Source organism: Melopsittacus undulatus, chromosome 12 (genome assembly GCF_012275295.1).
Source record: "Melopsittacus undulatus isolate bMelUnd1 chromosome 12, bMelUnd1.mat.Z, whole genome shotgun sequence".
NCBI classification, from domain to species: Eukaryota; Metazoa; Chordata; class Aves; order Psittaciformes; family Psittaculidae; genus Melopsittacus; species Melopsittacus undulatus.
Genome location: NC_047538.1, coordinates 3,481,669 through 3,497,815, shown reverse-complemented (window position 1 = coordinate 3,497,815; position 16,147 = coordinate 3,481,669). Strand labels below are relative to the sequence as shown.

Sequence of the window (16,147 nt, the reverse complement as noted above, 5' to 3'; positions counted from 1 at the left end):
GTAAAGCTTTGGGGCTGATGCACCTGCATGATCCCTCCCTGGCACCGCTGCTCCTTCCCATCGGCATCACCAGATCCGGACGGTGCTTTGGGAAAGCCATGGGGTTGGGGCCATAGGAGCAACCAGGGGTGTCCCAATGGGAAAACGCAGTTCCTAAGGGGTCACACCAGGCTTCCTTGGTATCCCCAAGTCTTTGTCCCTGGCTGCGGGTCAGCAGGCAGGAAATCCTTTGGGAAATGCCTCTCTGCGGCTCCTCCATCCCATTTCCTTCCCAAGAGGTCCCTCATTTTCCATATAAAGGATGCTACATAATGTAACGGGTGATGCTGTGATGTGGCATTCCCGGTGCTGGATGGGGGTAATCCCCATTCCTGACTTTTCCAGGTTCACAAACCTAACCAAGTGGGATTTTCATCCCATATCCACTGATGGGAGGGTTTGGGATGCTGGGTGGCAGGGCAAGGAAAGCAGGAGCTCCACGAGATTCCCGGCTCCTGGATGCAGCGGTTGGGCTCTAATGAGGTAATGGCTTAATTAGGATTAATTAGTTAATGTTTGCAAAGCACTGAGGAGATGAAAGGCGCCGGCCTCGTGCTCCCGGTGCATCCATAAGGAAAGGGAATCCTCCAACCGGGATGAACCCCTACAAGAGGGAGGTCTCCAACAGCAAAGGCTGCTCCCGGCATTCCATGGAATCACGCATGCCGCCGGAGCAGGTCCCGGCGTGCCCATCCCGCCGGCAGCTCCGCTCCATCTGGCCGCGGTGAAGGGAAGATTCCAGCATGGATCCCTCCGGCAGCGCCGGCACACGCGGCACACGTGGCAATGGGATGGGTTTTCCCTGGTTTTCCATGCCCGCCGGTGCTGTGCCGGCATGCTGCGGCACGCCGGAGCCGGCAGGGATGCAGGGATGGAGAAGGGCTGCGGATCCCTCTAGAATCCCGGGAATTAAGGCATAATGGGGATGCTGGCCTCATACTGGGGTTACTGGGGGGTAATGAAGCCAATTAAACTAATTAACCGGGATGAATGTCCCTGTTTGTCCCATGGTATCCATACATCACCTCATGGGATGCACAGCAGCATTCCCGGTGGGGTCCATTGGGACGACGCTCTCCATCACCCCCATTTCCCAACCACATCAATGCATAACCCATTAATGACCTGGGATGGGGCCTGGATTTGGGGTGAAAAAGGGGGATTTTGGTCTATCTCCTTCAGAGCTGGCTCCATCCCTGTTGTCTGCTGATTTCATTCCAGCCATTCCCGGTCCCCGGTGGGTCCCCGAGGGGAGACAAGACCTGAATTCCTAATGCAGGAAAAACAAGCAGGGAAAAAACCACCAACCAAAGCCATGTGGGTTTATTATTTTAATGGGGGGGGGGGGCTTTTTCCAAGCTTTTGGGGCCTGTCGGGAAAAGGAACAAAGTGGGTGGTTATTCCCTGAAAGGAAGGGATGGGATAAGGGGGATGCCCGGGTTGGGGTGGGAAACGGGGGGTGCTGGAGCCGGAGCTGAGCAGTTTGTTCCCTTTGGCTCCGGACCAGCGTTCCTGCTGCCTCCCAAATATGCAGCTTCATTCCAACCCTAGGGAATTGCATCCCCATCCCTGTGCCTCTGTCTGCCTGGACACAGAGAACCCCCCCCCCCTTCCAGCCCCTGGCCCTGCTCAAGAGGGGACCAAAGGGGACCCCCAAGGGTCTTCAGGGGGGGTAAAGCCTAGCTATGGGGCAGCTGGTGCTGGCAAAGCCCATTGGTCCCTATAGGTCCCCATAGATCCTTACAGGTCCTTTAGGTTTCCATATGTCCCCACAGGTCCCATATGTCCCTGCAGGTCCCCATATGTCCTATAGGATTCCATAGGCCCCCATAGGACCCCACTGGTCACCACAAGTCCTATAGGTGCCTGTAGGTCCCCATAGGTGCCCACTGGTCCCATAGGTTCCATAGGATCTCATAGGTCCCCATGTGTTCCCAGAGGTCCCGTAAGTCCTATAGGACCCCACAGATCCCCAAAGGTCCACACAGGCCCTGTAGGTCCTCACAGGTCCCCATAGATTCTCACTGGTCCTATGGGTCCCCATATGTCCCCATGGGTCCCATAGGTCTCCACTTGTCCCTGTAGGTCCTTACAGGTCCTCATAGATCCTCACAGGTTCCATAGACCCCCATAGGTCCCCATAGGTCCTATAGGTCCCACAGGTCCCCCGTGTCCCCGTCACAGGGGAGGTCCCAACTGACAACCATCCCCCAAAACTTCTCTTTAAGTGATTTTAGGCCAAATTGGTTCAATTTGGGGTAAAACCGTCTGTTTCCTCAGCGGCTCCGCTGCCAGCATCACCTGCGCCGTCCCCGTCCCGTGGGGACACCGCGGAGCTCCGAGGGCCGCGGTCCCTTTAAGCGCCCCCCCCGCGGCCGGGCGGTGGTGCGCTCCGGTGGGCAGCGCCGCGCGGGGGACAATGGGGCGGGGGCGGCACCAGTGTGGCTGCGGGGGGGGGGTGGGCAGGAAGTGCTGCGTGGTCCCGCCCCCCTCCGCGTCGCCACCCGCCCCCCCCCCCCCGCCCGTCGCGGCGGGGCCGCGGTGTGAGGCGGCGGCACCGGGATCGTGACACCTCCCCCCCCCACAGCCCCCCCCCATCCCGGGCACCGGCACCGGCACCGGCTGGGTGAGGGCAGCGGGCACCGGGAACGGGGGGGGGGGGGGGGGGGCGGGCCTCGAACTCGGGTCCTGCCGGGAGCTGGGTTAAGGGGAGGGGGGTCTCGAACCCGGGTCCTTCGGATGCAGCCGCTCCCCTGGGTCCCTTCCAAGGCAGCCTCAGCCCAGGTTGCAGCCCCGTTGCAGACCCCCCCCCGGTGCCCCCATTGTCATCTTCATCCCGAGTCCCCCCCCAATTAAAGCCCCTCTCGGGCTCCCCCCCCATCACCTGCACCCCCAATTCCCCCCCTCATTGCACCCGCCGCGGTTCTCCCAGTGCATCCTGATCCCCCATTCCCTCCCACTGCATCCCTCAGCCCCCAATGGCCGTCTGACCCCCAGTTCCATCCCCACTCCCAACCCTGCCATTGCATCCTGACCCCCAGTTCCCCCCTTACAAACCTCGCAGTCCCTTTATTGCATCCCCAGCTCCCCCTTTGCATCCTGACCCCCAATTCCCCCCTTACGACCCTCGCAGTCCCTTTATTGCATCCCAGTGATCCCATTGCATTCTGATCCCCAGTTCCCCCCATTGCAACCGTAATTCCCCCCCATTGTGTCCTGCGCCCCAGTTCCACCCATTACAATCCCCCCAGCTCCCCCTTTGCATCCTGACCCCTATGTCCTCCCTCTGGTTGAGGGGCAGGGAGTCTTCCCTCTTCCCAGTGCTCCCATTGCATTCTGATTCCCAATTCCCCCCATTGCACCCCCAGTTCCCCCCCATTGCAACCCCAATTCACCCCATTGCAACCCCAATTCCCCCCATTTCAACCCCCCAACCCTCCCATTGCAACCCCAATTCCCCCGTTGCGTCCTGCCCCCCAGTTCCACCCATTACAATCCCCCCACCTCCCCTCATTGCATCCTGACCCCTAATTCCCGTTATTGCATCCCTCCAGACCCCCAATTGGCGACTGACCAATCCCATCCCCTCCCATCCCTCCTCCCCCACATTGCATCCTGCTCCCCAGTACCCCCCTTACAACCCCCGATTGCCTCCAACCTCCAATTCCCCCAGACCCACCTCCCATCATTCCCTTTCCAGGACCCCATTCCCACCCTTCCCAGCACCACCATGGCCTGCAGCCTGAAGGACGAGCTGCTCTGCTCCATCTGCCTGAGCATCTACCAGGACCCGGTGAGCTTCGGGTGCGAGCACTACTTCTGCCGCCGGTGCATCACGGAGCACTGGGTGCGCCAGGAGCCGCAGGGCACCCGCGACTGCCCCGAGTGCCGCCGCACCTTCACCGAGCCCACCCTGGCCCCCAGCCTCAAGCTGGCCAACATCGTGGAGCGGTACAGCGCCTTCCCGCTGGACACGCTGCTGGGCGCCCAGCGCAGCCCCTTCCCCTGCAAGGACCACGACAAGGTCAAGCTCTTCTGCCTCACCGACCGCGCCGTCGTCTGCTTCTTCTGCGACCAACCCGCGGTGCACGAGCAGCACCAGGTCACCAACGTGGATGATGCGTTCGAGGAGCTGCAGGTGGGGCTGTCCCTCCAACCAGCATTCCTTTCTTCCTGCCTTCCATCCTTCTTTCCTTCTACCCATTCTTCCATCCATCTGTTCTTCCATCCGTCCATCCATCCATCCTTACATCCATCCTTACATCCATCCTTACATCCATCCTTACATCCATCCATCCTTCCATCCTTTCCATCCATCCATCCACCCATCCTTCCTTTCCTCCACCCATTCATCCATCCATCCTTCTTTACTTCCTTTCTTCCATCCATCCTTTCTTCCATCCATCCATCCTTACATCCATCCTTGCATCCATCCACCCTTTCATTCTTCCTTCCATCCATCCCCCAATCCTTCCCTCTGTCTATCCATCCATTCTGCCATCCTTTCCATCCATTCATCCATTCATCCATCCCTTCCTTCATCCACCCAGCCATCCATCCTTTCTTCCTTCTATCCATCCTTCCTTGCTTCCCTCCGTCCCTCCATCCATCCATCTTTCTTTTCTTCCTTCCTTGCATCTATCCTTCCACCCATCCATCTTTCCATTCATGCACCCATCCTTCCATCCATCCACCCTTCCATTCTTCCTTCCAGCCATCCACCAATCCTTCTCTCCATCCATTATCCATCCATCCATCCATCCTTCCATCCATCCATCCATCCATCCATTCATCCATCCATCCATCCCTCCATTCATCCTTTCTTCCTTCTATCCATCCTTCCTTCTATCTCTCCCTCCCCTTCTCCCATACAGCACCACCCCTGCCTCAGCTGCACCACCTTTGTCCATCTGTCCCTGCACCCAATGGGGTCAGCCCCACAGCTTCCTCCTCTCTGTGCCTGCCCATCAATCCAGGTGCCCTTCTGCAGCTGCTCCCATGGGATTCCCCTTCTCCATCCACACTGGGGGTCCCTGTGGTCTTTGGGTGCCCTCATTGGGGTGCTATCAGGAGTACACACCCCCATTGCCCCCAGCAGGAAAGCTGCCTCCTGGGACCTGCTCTGCCGCGCATCCCAGTTTGATCCCAGTTTGATCCCTGTTTGTCGGGTTTGTTCTCAGCGGGAGCTGCGGGAGCAGCTCCAGGGGCTGCAGGAGAGTGAGCGCGGCCACACGGAAGCTCTGCACGTCCTGCGGCGGCAGCTGGCTGAGACCAAGGTAGGAGCCACCCCAGGGCCTGCATCCCACAGCCTCCAAACCCCCCATCCCATGGGGCTGCTACCCCAGAACCCACCGCGGTTCGGTGAAACCCTTCAGGCTCCTGATCCCAAACAGGGAACAAAAGATGTTCCCTTCGGGGCTGCTTTTAGTTGGCTTTTTAACTCATTTAGTTTATATTTCATAGAATCATGGAATGGTTTGTGTTGGAAGGGACCTTAAAGCTCCTCCAGCTCCAACCCCTGCCACGGGCAGGGACCCCTTCCACTGGAGCAGCTGCTCCAAGCCCCTGTGTCCAACCTGGCCTTGAACACTGCCAGGGATGGGGCAGCCACAGCTTCTCTGGGCACCCTGTGCCAGCGCCTCAGCACCCTCACAGGGAACAGCTTCTGCCTTATCCCCAACCCTGTTTGAACCCTTTATCTCCTTGCTCACCTGGTGAGGTTTGATCTTCTCCATCCCCACCAGTGCCATGGTTTAGCTTTATCCATAGGGTGAAACACCCACTCCTTGGAGCCCCGGGGTTGTGTTAACGGTGCCCTAAAGGTCTCTTTGGGTGATCAAACCCTCATGGGGGGGGTCCTGACCCCTCTCCATCCACCCCCCAAGTCCTCAGCCAAGAGCCTGCGGGTGACCATCGGGGAGGCGTTTGAGCGGCTGCACCGGCTGCTGCGGGAGCGGCAGAAGGCGATGCTGGAGGAGCTGGAGGCCGACACGGCGCGGACCATCACCGACATCGAGCAGAAGATGCAGCGCTGCAGCCAGCAGCTGCGCCGGGTGCAGGAGGGCAGCCAGATCCTGCAGGAGCGCCTGGCCGAGGCCGACAAACACCTCTTCCTGGCCGGGGTCGCATCCCTTTCCGAGAGGTGGGTGACACTGCAGGGATGCTGTGGTCCAGCCCCGACCTCCTGCATCCTCGTGCTCCATCGTGTCGCTCCTGCGCAGGCTCAAAGGGAAGATCCACGAGACCAACCTGACCTATGAGGACTTCCCCACCTCCAAGTACATGGGGCCGCTGCAGTACACCATCTGGAAATCACTGTTCCAGGATATCCATCCTGGTGAGGGTGTGCGGAGGGGGTGGATGAGGGGCTGGGGGGGTCCTGGGGAGGGATGGGGGTGGAGATGGCATTGGGGAGGGAGGAGGATGGGAATGGCATTGGGGAGGGATGAAGATGGGAATGGCATTGGGGAGGGATGAGGATGGGAATGGCATTGGTGAGAGATGAGGATAGGAATGGCATTGGTGAGGAATGGGGATGGGAATGGCTTTGGTGAGGAATGAGGATGGGAATGGCACTGGTGAGGGATGGGGATGCACTGGTGAGGAACAGGCAGAGGGATGTCACCAATGAGGGGTGAGGACACAGGGGTGATGGATGGGGATGGAATGTCACAGGTGGGATGGGAGGATGCACCAGTGAGGGATGGGGATGGGGATGTCACTGATGATGACTGAGGACACACCAGTGAGGGGTGGGAATGTCACAGGAGTCAGGGAAAGGGATGTCACCGGTGAGGGGTAAGTACACACTGGTGATAGATGGGGATGGGAATGGGAATGGAATGTCACAGGTGAGATGTGAGGATGCAGTGATGAGGAACAGGAATGGAAGCATCCTTTGGTGTTGGTGACAGGAACATCACTGGTGAGGGTTGAGGATGCACCAGTGATGGATGGGGATGGGAATGTTGCTGCTGATGGCTGAGGATGCACCATTGATGGATGGAGATGGGAATGTGGCCAGTGATGGTTGAGGACACACCACTGATGGATGGGAATGGGAATGATGCTGGTGATGGGTCAGGATGCACCACTGATGGATGGGGATGAGAATGTTGCTGCTGAAGGCTGAGGATGCACCAGTGGTGGACGGGGATGGGAATATTGCTGGTGATCGTTGAGGATGCACCAGTGGTGGATGGGGATGGGAATGCTGCCGGTGATGGTTGAGGATGCACCAGTGATGGACAGGGCCAGGACATCAATGAGGCCTGAGGACCCACCCCAGCACCCTGCCCACCAGCAGTGCTGAGCCGCCTGCTCTGGCTCTGGGCACCGCATTGACCCCGTTACCCCCCCATTAATCCCCATCCTCCCTTTCCCCAGTGCCGGCAGCGCTGACGCTGGACCCCGGCACCGCTCACCACCGCCTCATCCTGTCCGACGACTGCACCATCGTGGCGTATGGCAACCTGCACCCGCAGCCGCTGCAGGACTCCCCGCGCCGCTTCGACGTGGAGGTCTCGGTGCTGGGCTCGGAGGCCTTCGGTGCCGGGGTGCACTACTGGGAGGTGGTGGTGTCCGAGAAGACCCAGTGGATGATCGGCTTGGCGCACGAAGCCGTCAGCCGCAAGGGCAGCATCCAGATCCAGCCCAGCCGCGGCTTCTACTGCATCGTGATGCACGACGGCAACCAGTACAGCGCCTGCACCGAGCCCTGGACCCGGCTCAGCGTCAAGGGCAAGCTGGAGAAGGTTGGGGTGTTCCTGGACTACGACAAAGGGCTCCTCATCTTCTACAACGCGGATGACATGTCCTGGCTCTACACCTTCCGGGAGCGCTTTCCCGGGAAGCTCTGCTCCTATTTCAGCCCCGGCCAGAGCCATGCCAATGGGAAGAACGTCCAACCCCTCCGCATCAACACCGTGCGCATCTGATGGGGTTGGCTCCTGCTATGGGGGCACTGTGCTCTATGTGTGTACCCCCCCCAATGGGTGTTTTCCTGCTCTTTGGTGGAGGTTTCGGGCCGATCCTGCCCCAGGAACTGGTGCTGGCACTGGGCAGGATCTGGCTTTTCCCCCCCCTCTCTTTGTCCTGTGCTTCCAAGGAGGAGCCCGGTGGGGGGGGCTGGGCTGCTGCAATAAAGGATTTGGTGAGAAGGGGATGGGTGATGGAGACCCCACCCCCAGGGCATCCTGCGCTATGGGTACTGCACCATGGGGTATGTGTCTGCTGTGCCATAGGTACTGCATGGTACCATGGGGTGCTGGGCTGTGGCATCAGTTCTGCAGCATGTATGGGGCACTATAGGTACTGCATCATGCCATGTGGTGCAGTGCTATTGGGGGCCGTGGCATCAATCCTGCACCATGTATGGGGCACTTTAGGTACTGCATCATGCCATGGGGGGCTATGGCATCAGTTCTGCACCGTGTATGGGGCACTATAGGTACTGCATCATACCATAGGGGGCCATGGCATCAATTCTGCACCATGTATGGGGCATTATAGGTACTGCATCGTACCATGGGGTGCGGTGCCATGGGGGGCTATGGCATCAATTCTACACCATGTATGGGGCACTATAGGTACTGCATTGTGCCATGGGGTGCGGTGCCATGGTGGGCTGTGGCATCAGTTCTGCACCATGTATGGGACACTATAGGTACTGCCCCATGCCATGGGGCATTGGGATGTGCCATGCCATAGGTTTTATACCATGGGACACTGATGCGTTCAATGCTGTAGGTACCACTTGGAGCTGCGGGGTGCTGTGCCATACTGTGCCACAGCCCTGGGCACACCGGGGGTCTCTATAGGGGAGGCTGCCTATGGGGCTGGGCTGTGTGTGGGACACAGTGGGGAGGGCGGGGCAGCCCTGCTTGGGGTTGGGTTATAGGGGGTGGTGTATAGTGGGGGTTCTATGGGGGCTCTGAGGGAGGTGTGATGTATTGGGGGTCTATAGCAAAGGTGTAATCTATAGGGGTAGGTTGGGTAGGAGGTGGTTTATCCAGGGGTGTGATCTATAGGGAGCTATATATGGGTGTGATGTATAGGGGGTGTGATGTATAAAGAGCACTTTATAGGGGGTATAATGTGTGTGTGGGGGATCTGTATAGGGAGTGGGATTTAAGGGGGTGTGATCCATAGAAGGGGTATGGGGGGATGTGATCTATAGGGTGTGATCTTACAGAGGTAGGTTGGGTTGGATATCCAGGGGTTAATCTATAGGAGGGCTATGGGGCTATATAGGGGGCGAGGTGTATAAGGGGTACTCTATAGGGTGGGGCCTCCAAACAGGGGCTGTGATGTATGGGGGCTATAGATGGGGTATGCTGTGTAGGCGCTGTCCTCCCGCCCGCCAGGGGGCGCGTTCTCCAGTCTAGCTCAGGCATCTGCGCATGCGCGAATGGACTGGAGGAAGAGGGCGGGCACGGCCGGGGACAACAGAGGCCGTTTCGCGCGTGCGCCGGCGGGCGGGGCCGCGCCGCCGCCATCTTGCCCCGGGAGCGGGCCCGCCGGTACCGGGGGGGGCTGAGGGACATAGTAGGGCCTATAGGGACTATGGGGGGTTGTGGGGCCTATAGCGGGTTGTGGGGCCTACAGGGGTTGTGGGGGCTGCGGGCCTATAGGGGGCTGGGTGGCCTATAGAGAGTTGTGGGGCCTACAGGGGGTTGTGGGGTCTGCGGGCCTATAGGCCGCTGTGGCTCTATAGGGGGCTGCGGGGCCTGTAGAGGGCTGTGGGGCCTATATGGGGCTGTAAGGCCTATACGGGACTGCGGGGCCTATAGGGTTTTGTAAGGCCTATAGGGGGCTCTGGGGCTGTGAGGCCTATAGGGGGCTGCAGGGCCTGTAGATGGCTGCGGCGCCTATAGGGGGCTGTAAGGCCTATAGGGGGCTGCGGGGTCTATATGAGGCTGTAAGGGCCATAGGGGCTGTGTGGCTGTGGCTGTGTCACCGGTGCCTGGTGCAGTGGGGCCCATGGGGCTGTCATGCGGGGCCGGAGCGGTTCGTGGGGTGCTCGGAGGTGCCCCCAATCCCCCCTGTTCCCCTCAGCCATGGAGGCGGGCGCGGGCGGGCGCAAGGAGCGGCCCAAGCCTCGGGAGCCGGCGGCGCGGCTGGAGCGGGCCCGGCAGAGAGCGGCGCAGCAGGAGCTCAAGCAGCGGCAACGGGCGGAGGTGGGCACCGGGCACACGGGCACCCCGCTTGTGTCCTGTGCCCCCGGGACCTGACCCCCCCGTCACTCTTTGGTCCCACCCCCTTTCCCCCCCCTTCCCCCCGTTGCCCCTCCCTGTGTTCTCCCCTTTCCCCCTCTTCGCCCCCTTCCCTCCCCTTTGCTCCCCCCTTTTCACCCCTCTTCTTCCCCTTCTCCCCCTTTCCTCCCTTCCCCTCTCTTTCCCCCCCCTTTCCCCCCTCCCCCTCTTTCTCCCCTTTCCTCCCTTCCCCCCCTTTGCTCCCCACTTTGTACCCCTCTTTCCCCTCTTCTCCCCCTTCCCCCCTTCCTCCCTTTCCTCCCTTCCCTCCTTTCCCCCCTCTTTCCCCTCTCTTTCCCCTCTCTTTCCCTCCCCTTTCCCCCCCTTCTCCCCTTCCCCCCCTTCACTCCCTTGCTCCCCCTTTTCCACCCCCTTGCCCTTCTCCTTATCCCACCCTTGTTTCCCCCTCTTTATTCCCCCCTTTTCCCCCCTTTCTCACCCACTGTCACCCTTTGCCCCCCTCTCCCCACAGATCTATGCCCTGAACCGGGTGATGACGGAGCTGGAGCAGCAGCAGTTCGACTCCTTCTGCAGGCAGATGCAGGCGTCGGGCGAGTGAGCCCCGGCCCCCTCCCACCCGCCTTATTTATTAGCAAAGAGCCCCTTGCTCTGGGGGGGTTCCTAAATAAACCCTCTGCTGGTCCCGCGTGGCTCCGGTGCCAATGGGAATGGGAAGCTCCGGAGCGGGGCCGAGTGCCAGTGCAGCTGCAGGCACTGGCTCCAGCTCCCAGGGCTGGGATCGGGACCTGGGGCTGGATCCAGCTGCTGGAGCCTCCCTGGGGAGCCTGGGTTGAGCTTCGCCTCCATCCTCCTCCTCCAGCTTTCCAGAGGGTTTGGATCCATGGATCTAAACCTTGTTTCCCTCCGTCCCAATCCCACCTCACACTGAGGGAGGGGATCAAACATGTTTGATGGGTAAAACCATAAACCCCAATGTGCTGCTGGTGACTTGGGGGTCAGAATCTCTCTGGACATCCAGCCAGTGGCTTCCTCCCCTCCAGGGAAGAGTCTGCTTTGGATTTGGGAGTGTAAATCCCCCCCTTGTGATCCATTAACAACACACGGTGGGAGTGATCCCTAAATTTGATGGGGGAAGGGGTTTGGGGGTCTCTGGAGTGGGTGACGGGGGTATTTTCACCCCCCATATGAGGAGTGGGACGCATGGAGTGTGCTTGGGACAAGAGTTGTTCCTACAGCTCCAGTTCTTCCCTTTTCTAAGCAGGTTTGGAGAGGGATGAAGGGAGATGCTGATGGAGGAGGAGGAGGAGGAAGGCTTTAGTGAGCATTAGGCGGGGATTGGGCTTTGCAGCTCCAGATGGCAAAGGGGAACATGATGTAGGACGTGGACCAGGCGAGGCAATAGATGGAAGCCACAGTGGCTGGCAAGAAGAGGACAGCGGCCACCCCTGCGGGTTGGGAAGAGCCGTTGGGATCAGCCCTCTCTTCCTCCATCCCAGCGGGATTTCACCCCTCTCCATGCTGCCACCCCATCCTTACCTCCAGCATAAACCAGTTTCTTCCAGAGCTGGGACTCCAGCACCTTGTCATGGGGGTAGAAGCTCTGGTTCAGCATGAAGACGGTCATGATGCCAGCGGTGACCCGCAGCAGGGCCACGTTGCCCCCGGACAGCAGGAAGGTGCCCGCCACCATTGAGGATCCATAGGGACAGGGCAGCCCCCGGTAGGTGAAGGGGATCCCTGTTTATGCCACACATTGATGCAGGAGGAGGAATCACCCCCAAACCCCCCCAAAAACCCCCATCTTACCGCTGGAGAAGAAGCAGAGGCGGGCGAACACGGCCAGCACATAGGCGAGGGCCAGCACCCCGCTCAGCACCCCTTGTGGCTGCAGCAGCAGCGCCGTGGCCAGCCCAAACGTGGTGAAATCAGCAAAATCATCCAGCTTGGCACCTGCAGGCAGTGAGCAGGGAGCTGCTGGGGGGGCATGGGCACAGGGGGCACCCCCATGGTGGCTTCCAAGTGTGGTGGGACCGACTCACCCAGTGCCGAGCAGGCATTGAGCCTCCGGGCGACAGCACCATCAGCCAGATCCAGGAGGAATCCCACAAGCAAGAGCCAGGAGGAGTGGTGGTGCTGCCTGGGGAGGGCACAACCGGTGTCACCCCCCTTTTGTCACCCCCTTTGTCACCCCCTTTGTCACCTCCTTTTCCCCCCACCCTGCTACCTGTTGAGGCTGCAGAGGATGGAGGAGAGCCCGGCCACCAGGTTGGCCACCGAGAGCCCGTTGGCAGCGTTCCTCCGGATGAATTCCAGCGCCAGGCTCCGACCCTGTCCCGTCCGCTCGCTCAGGAACAGCTTCTTGGTGGACTGCAAAACACCTGTGAGGCCCCGAGGCGGCGGTGACGGCCAGGCCGGCACCGCTTCCAAGCAGGGACTCATCGGAACACCACCACCCCCCCCCCCCCGATGTACCCGCTTGGTGCCCCCCAACCCCTTCCAGCGCTTGGGAAGGGGCTGGAGGAAAGGTTTTGGGGGGTGCTGGCTGCTCCCCTCCTCCAAGCAGAGGCCCCAAAGCTCTTTATAAAGCCCTCGGTGGGGTTTTGGCCAAGCTCTGCCTCGCGCTGGTGGCGAGAGGAAAACCAGGTCAATGAGTTCAAACAAGCACGGGACTGAAGAGGATCCAAACGAAGGCAAACCCCAGCTTAGACTAAACACCGACCCCGGGTTGAAGCTCTATGGATCTTATATACCTATAGGCTAAGCTTTAGAGACAGAGTTTAAGGGTCATGTCCTACTAGCGGGCTTTGCCCCCTGCCTTTGCCGTGCTCCCAAAGCTGGTGAGATCCTTCATCTGCAAGAAAACAGGACGTCAGAGCAACACAAAAGCCACCCCCATCCCCTCAGCCCTCCCTGTACCCGCTCCCGGACCTGAGCATCACCAAAACGCTGCCAAAACCAGCTCCCCGGGGGTCAAAAACCCCCTCCAAACCCTTCAAGCAAACCCTTCGTTGCAAGGAATTCCCAGGTTGGGGAATGCCGCTGGGGCTGGTGGCTCAGTGTGCCGCTGGCGACCTTTGGACACCGCGCCCCAGGTGCCGGTACGGGCAGAGCCGGGCGGCTGGGGATGGAAAATCCCCCTTCCAGGCATCCCAGCCCTGGTTTTCTCCGGCTCCGGTGGGATCTGCGGCTCCGAACCCGACCCTGGCACCGTCTCCCCCCTGGATTCCCCCATGGTTGGGGTTATTCGGGGGGCTTTTGGGTGCCCAGAGGTGCAAAAGGGACCAAAGGTGGTGGCTTTGGGGCTCACTGTCACCATCCCTCTGCTCCCCTGCTCCGGGCAGGATCATTCCCAATGTGGAGTTACCAGTAAGCATCACTGTGCCCGGGCATTGCCGTGGCACCCATTGCCCAGTTTGGGCTGGTTTAGCCCCAAAAGCAAGGCTGGGGTGTTTGGGGGATGGATGCTTGTGTGTCATCCTCTGCCCCACACTTCCACCAGAGCCTTTTATCCTTGTTTCTGGGGTGAAAACCGGCGGTTTTGGCTCATCCCACATGACATGGGGTGCAACACAGGGGTTGTGCACCCCCGTGGAGTCACCCCTCCAGGGACACCAGTGCAGAATTAACTCCCTTTTGGGGCTATTTCCCCGAGCTTTTACCTTTTCTGCCCCAATTCCCAGGGCAGTGCTTGACCAATGACCCCTCATTTGGGGCTGAACCCCCACAAGTGGGGATTGGGGGGGTCGGGGGGGGAGATGCCTGCTGCCAGGAATGGGGATCCCGGTGCGCCACAGTGGCACTTACCGACCGGCAGTGACACCATCCACATGGCTGCAGTGCTGCCCAAGGGAAACTGAGGCCGGGCCGGGAGCGACGATTCCCGGGATCCCAGTTATATAAGGAAAAGCTCCGGCGGCTGAGTCACGCGGGGGTGGGTCCGGCCAGAGGACACGGACACGGGCACGGACACGGGCACAGGCATGGACGTGAGCGTGGCATAGGCAGACATGGACGTGGAGATGGACATGGAGTGGGCATGGATACAGGCATGGGCATGGATACAGGAGGCTTCAGAGGGGACTGGTACCCCCAGAGAAGGAGGAGCATCCAGGGGGCTGTGCCAGGCTCACAGCACCCATAACAGACTCAAAGCATCCACCCCATGCTCACAGCACCCATTCCACACCCACAGCACCCTTGCCAGCATTGGAGCACCCTTAGCAGGCTTGCACCACCCCTGCCAGGCTTGCAGCACCCATTCCACACCTGCAGCACCCATGCCAGGCTCGCACTGCCCATGCCAAGCTCACAGCACCCATGGCAGGCTTGTAGCACCCAGATCACCCTCACAGCATACATAGCATGTACACAGCACCCATGTCACCCTCACAGCACCCATACTATGTACATAGCCCCCATATACAGGCTTGTAGCACCCATATCACCCTCACAGCACCCATACCATGTACATAGCACCCATACCATGTACATAGCACCCATACCATGTACATAGCACCCATATCACCCTCACAGCACCCATACCATGTAAACAGCACCCATATACAGGCTTGTAGCACCTTATCCATCCTGCCTCATAGCACCCACATCATACCCATGGCACCCATACCCTGCTTGTAGCACCCATACCAGACCCCCAGCACCCCCCCTCACCCCCAGCACCCCCCACTTCTCCTCCTGCCCCCCCCATTTCACCCCCCCACCCCCAGCCAAGGCCTCTATCAAGCAGCACCCACTTGTGCAAGGGTGTCACGAGTTGGGGCGGCCTCAGCCAGCCCCGCACCCAGCCCAGGGCCGGCGTGTGCCGCGGTGAGACCAAAGGTCCCGGCACCCGCCACCATGGGGACAATAAAACCGAGCAGCAGGAATTTTCCACTCGGATCCCAATGGGAATTGCGAGAGAGGGGATAGGGGGTGGGGGTTGGATCCGAAGCCCCCATCCCAGGGGTGCTGGGGGGTCCCCAGGGTCACCGGTGAAAGGGTTCTTTGTTCCCTGGTCATGCACTGGTGGCAGCGGTTGTGAAGCGACGGCCACGGCCGTGGGGCGCCCTGAGGGGACCATCCCTGTGGCCTCGGGGCGCCTTGGGGGGCTCAGCCCCTGAGGGATAGGGTGGCATCGGGCACCCATCTCTGCAGCATTAGGGTGCATTGGGGCGCATGGAGCACTCTGTGGCATTAAGTTGCATTGGGGTGCCCTTTGGCATCACGGTGCCCATCCCCTTGGCTTCAGGACACCTCAGGGTGCCTGTCCCTGTGGTATCAGAGTGCCCATCCCTGTGGCACGGTGTCTGGGTGCCATCCACGTGATGTCTGGGCACCTCTGGGTGCCTGTCCTTATGGCACCTGGCTGTGCCTGGGTGCCCATCCCCATGGTATCTGGGTGTCCTTGGGTACCCGTCCCCGTGACACTGGGGTGTGTCACTGGGTGCCCATCCACGTGATGTCTGGGCACCTCTGGGTGCTCCTTGTGCCTGCTCTGCCAGTGCCATCTGCTGGCACCCATCCTGCCCCAGCACCATAGGGACCCCTGTCAGGGCCACAGGGTCAATTGCCCAGTGCAAGGGCCAGCTCTTGGTATGGGGGGGGGGCCAGCACCCTGGTACCCCAGCACTATGGCACTATGGCACCCAGTGCCCTAGTACCCAGCACCACGGTACTGTGGTACCCTAGTGGCCTGGCATCCTGGTACCCAGCACCCCGGTACCCCAGCACCATGGCACTATGGCACCCAGTGCCCTGGTACCCAGCACCATGGCACCCCAGCACCCTCAACTATGGCACCCAGTGCCCTGGTACCCAGCACCATGGCACCCCAGCACCCTCACATTATGGCACCCAGTGCTCTGGTACCCCAGCACCATGGTACTGTGGTATCC

The 16,147-nt window shown here is 60.2% G+C and overlaps 3 protein-coding genes across 3 annotated transcripts; 2 read left to right on the top strand and 1 right to left on the bottom strand.

Annotated features, from left to right (window-relative positions):
• The first annotated feature begins 2,641 nt into the window (after positions 1-2,641).
• ERMAP (erythroblast membrane associated protein (Scianna blood group)) lies at positions 2,642-8,242 on the top strand. The gene is made up of 6 exons (XM_034068071.1): positions 2,642-2,665; positions 3,740-4,177; positions 5,220-5,315; positions 5,925-6,181; positions 6,261-6,376; positions 7,426-8,242. Exons 2-6 carry the CDS (start codon positions 3,770-3,772, stop codon positions 7,974-7,976), a joined length of 1,428 nt encoding a protein of 475 aa, XP_033923962.1. The 5' UTR covers positions 2,642-2,665; positions 3,740-3,769; the 3' UTR covers positions 7,977-8,242.
• Positions 8,243-9,522: 1,280 nt separating this feature from the next.
• SVBP (small vasohibin binding protein) lies at positions 9,523-10,936 on the top strand. The gene is made up of 3 exons (XM_034068081.1): positions 9,523-9,560; positions 10,096-10,217; positions 10,765-10,936. The coding sequence occupies exons 2-3, from the start codon at positions 10,098-10,100 to the stop codon at positions 10,849-10,851; spliced, it is 207 nt and encodes a 68-aa protein (XP_033923972.1). The 5' UTR covers positions 9,523-9,560; positions 10,096-10,097; the 3' UTR covers positions 10,852-10,936.
• Positions 10,937-11,567: 631 nt separating this feature from the next.
• Positions 11,568-14,106, bottom strand: TMEM269 (transmembrane protein 269). The gene is made up of 7 exons (XM_031054924.2): positions 14,058-14,106; positions 13,069-13,104; positions 12,478-12,631; positions 12,293-12,390; positions 12,060-12,203; positions 11,790-11,990; positions 11,568-11,698 (listed from the first exon to the last, which is right to left on the bottom strand). The coding sequence occupies exons 1-7, from the start codon at positions 14,080-14,082 to the stop codon at positions 11,568-11,570; spliced, it is 789 nt and encodes a 262-aa protein (XP_030910784.1). The 5' UTR covers positions 14,083-14,106.
• Positions 14,107-16,147: the final 2,041 nt, after the last annotated feature.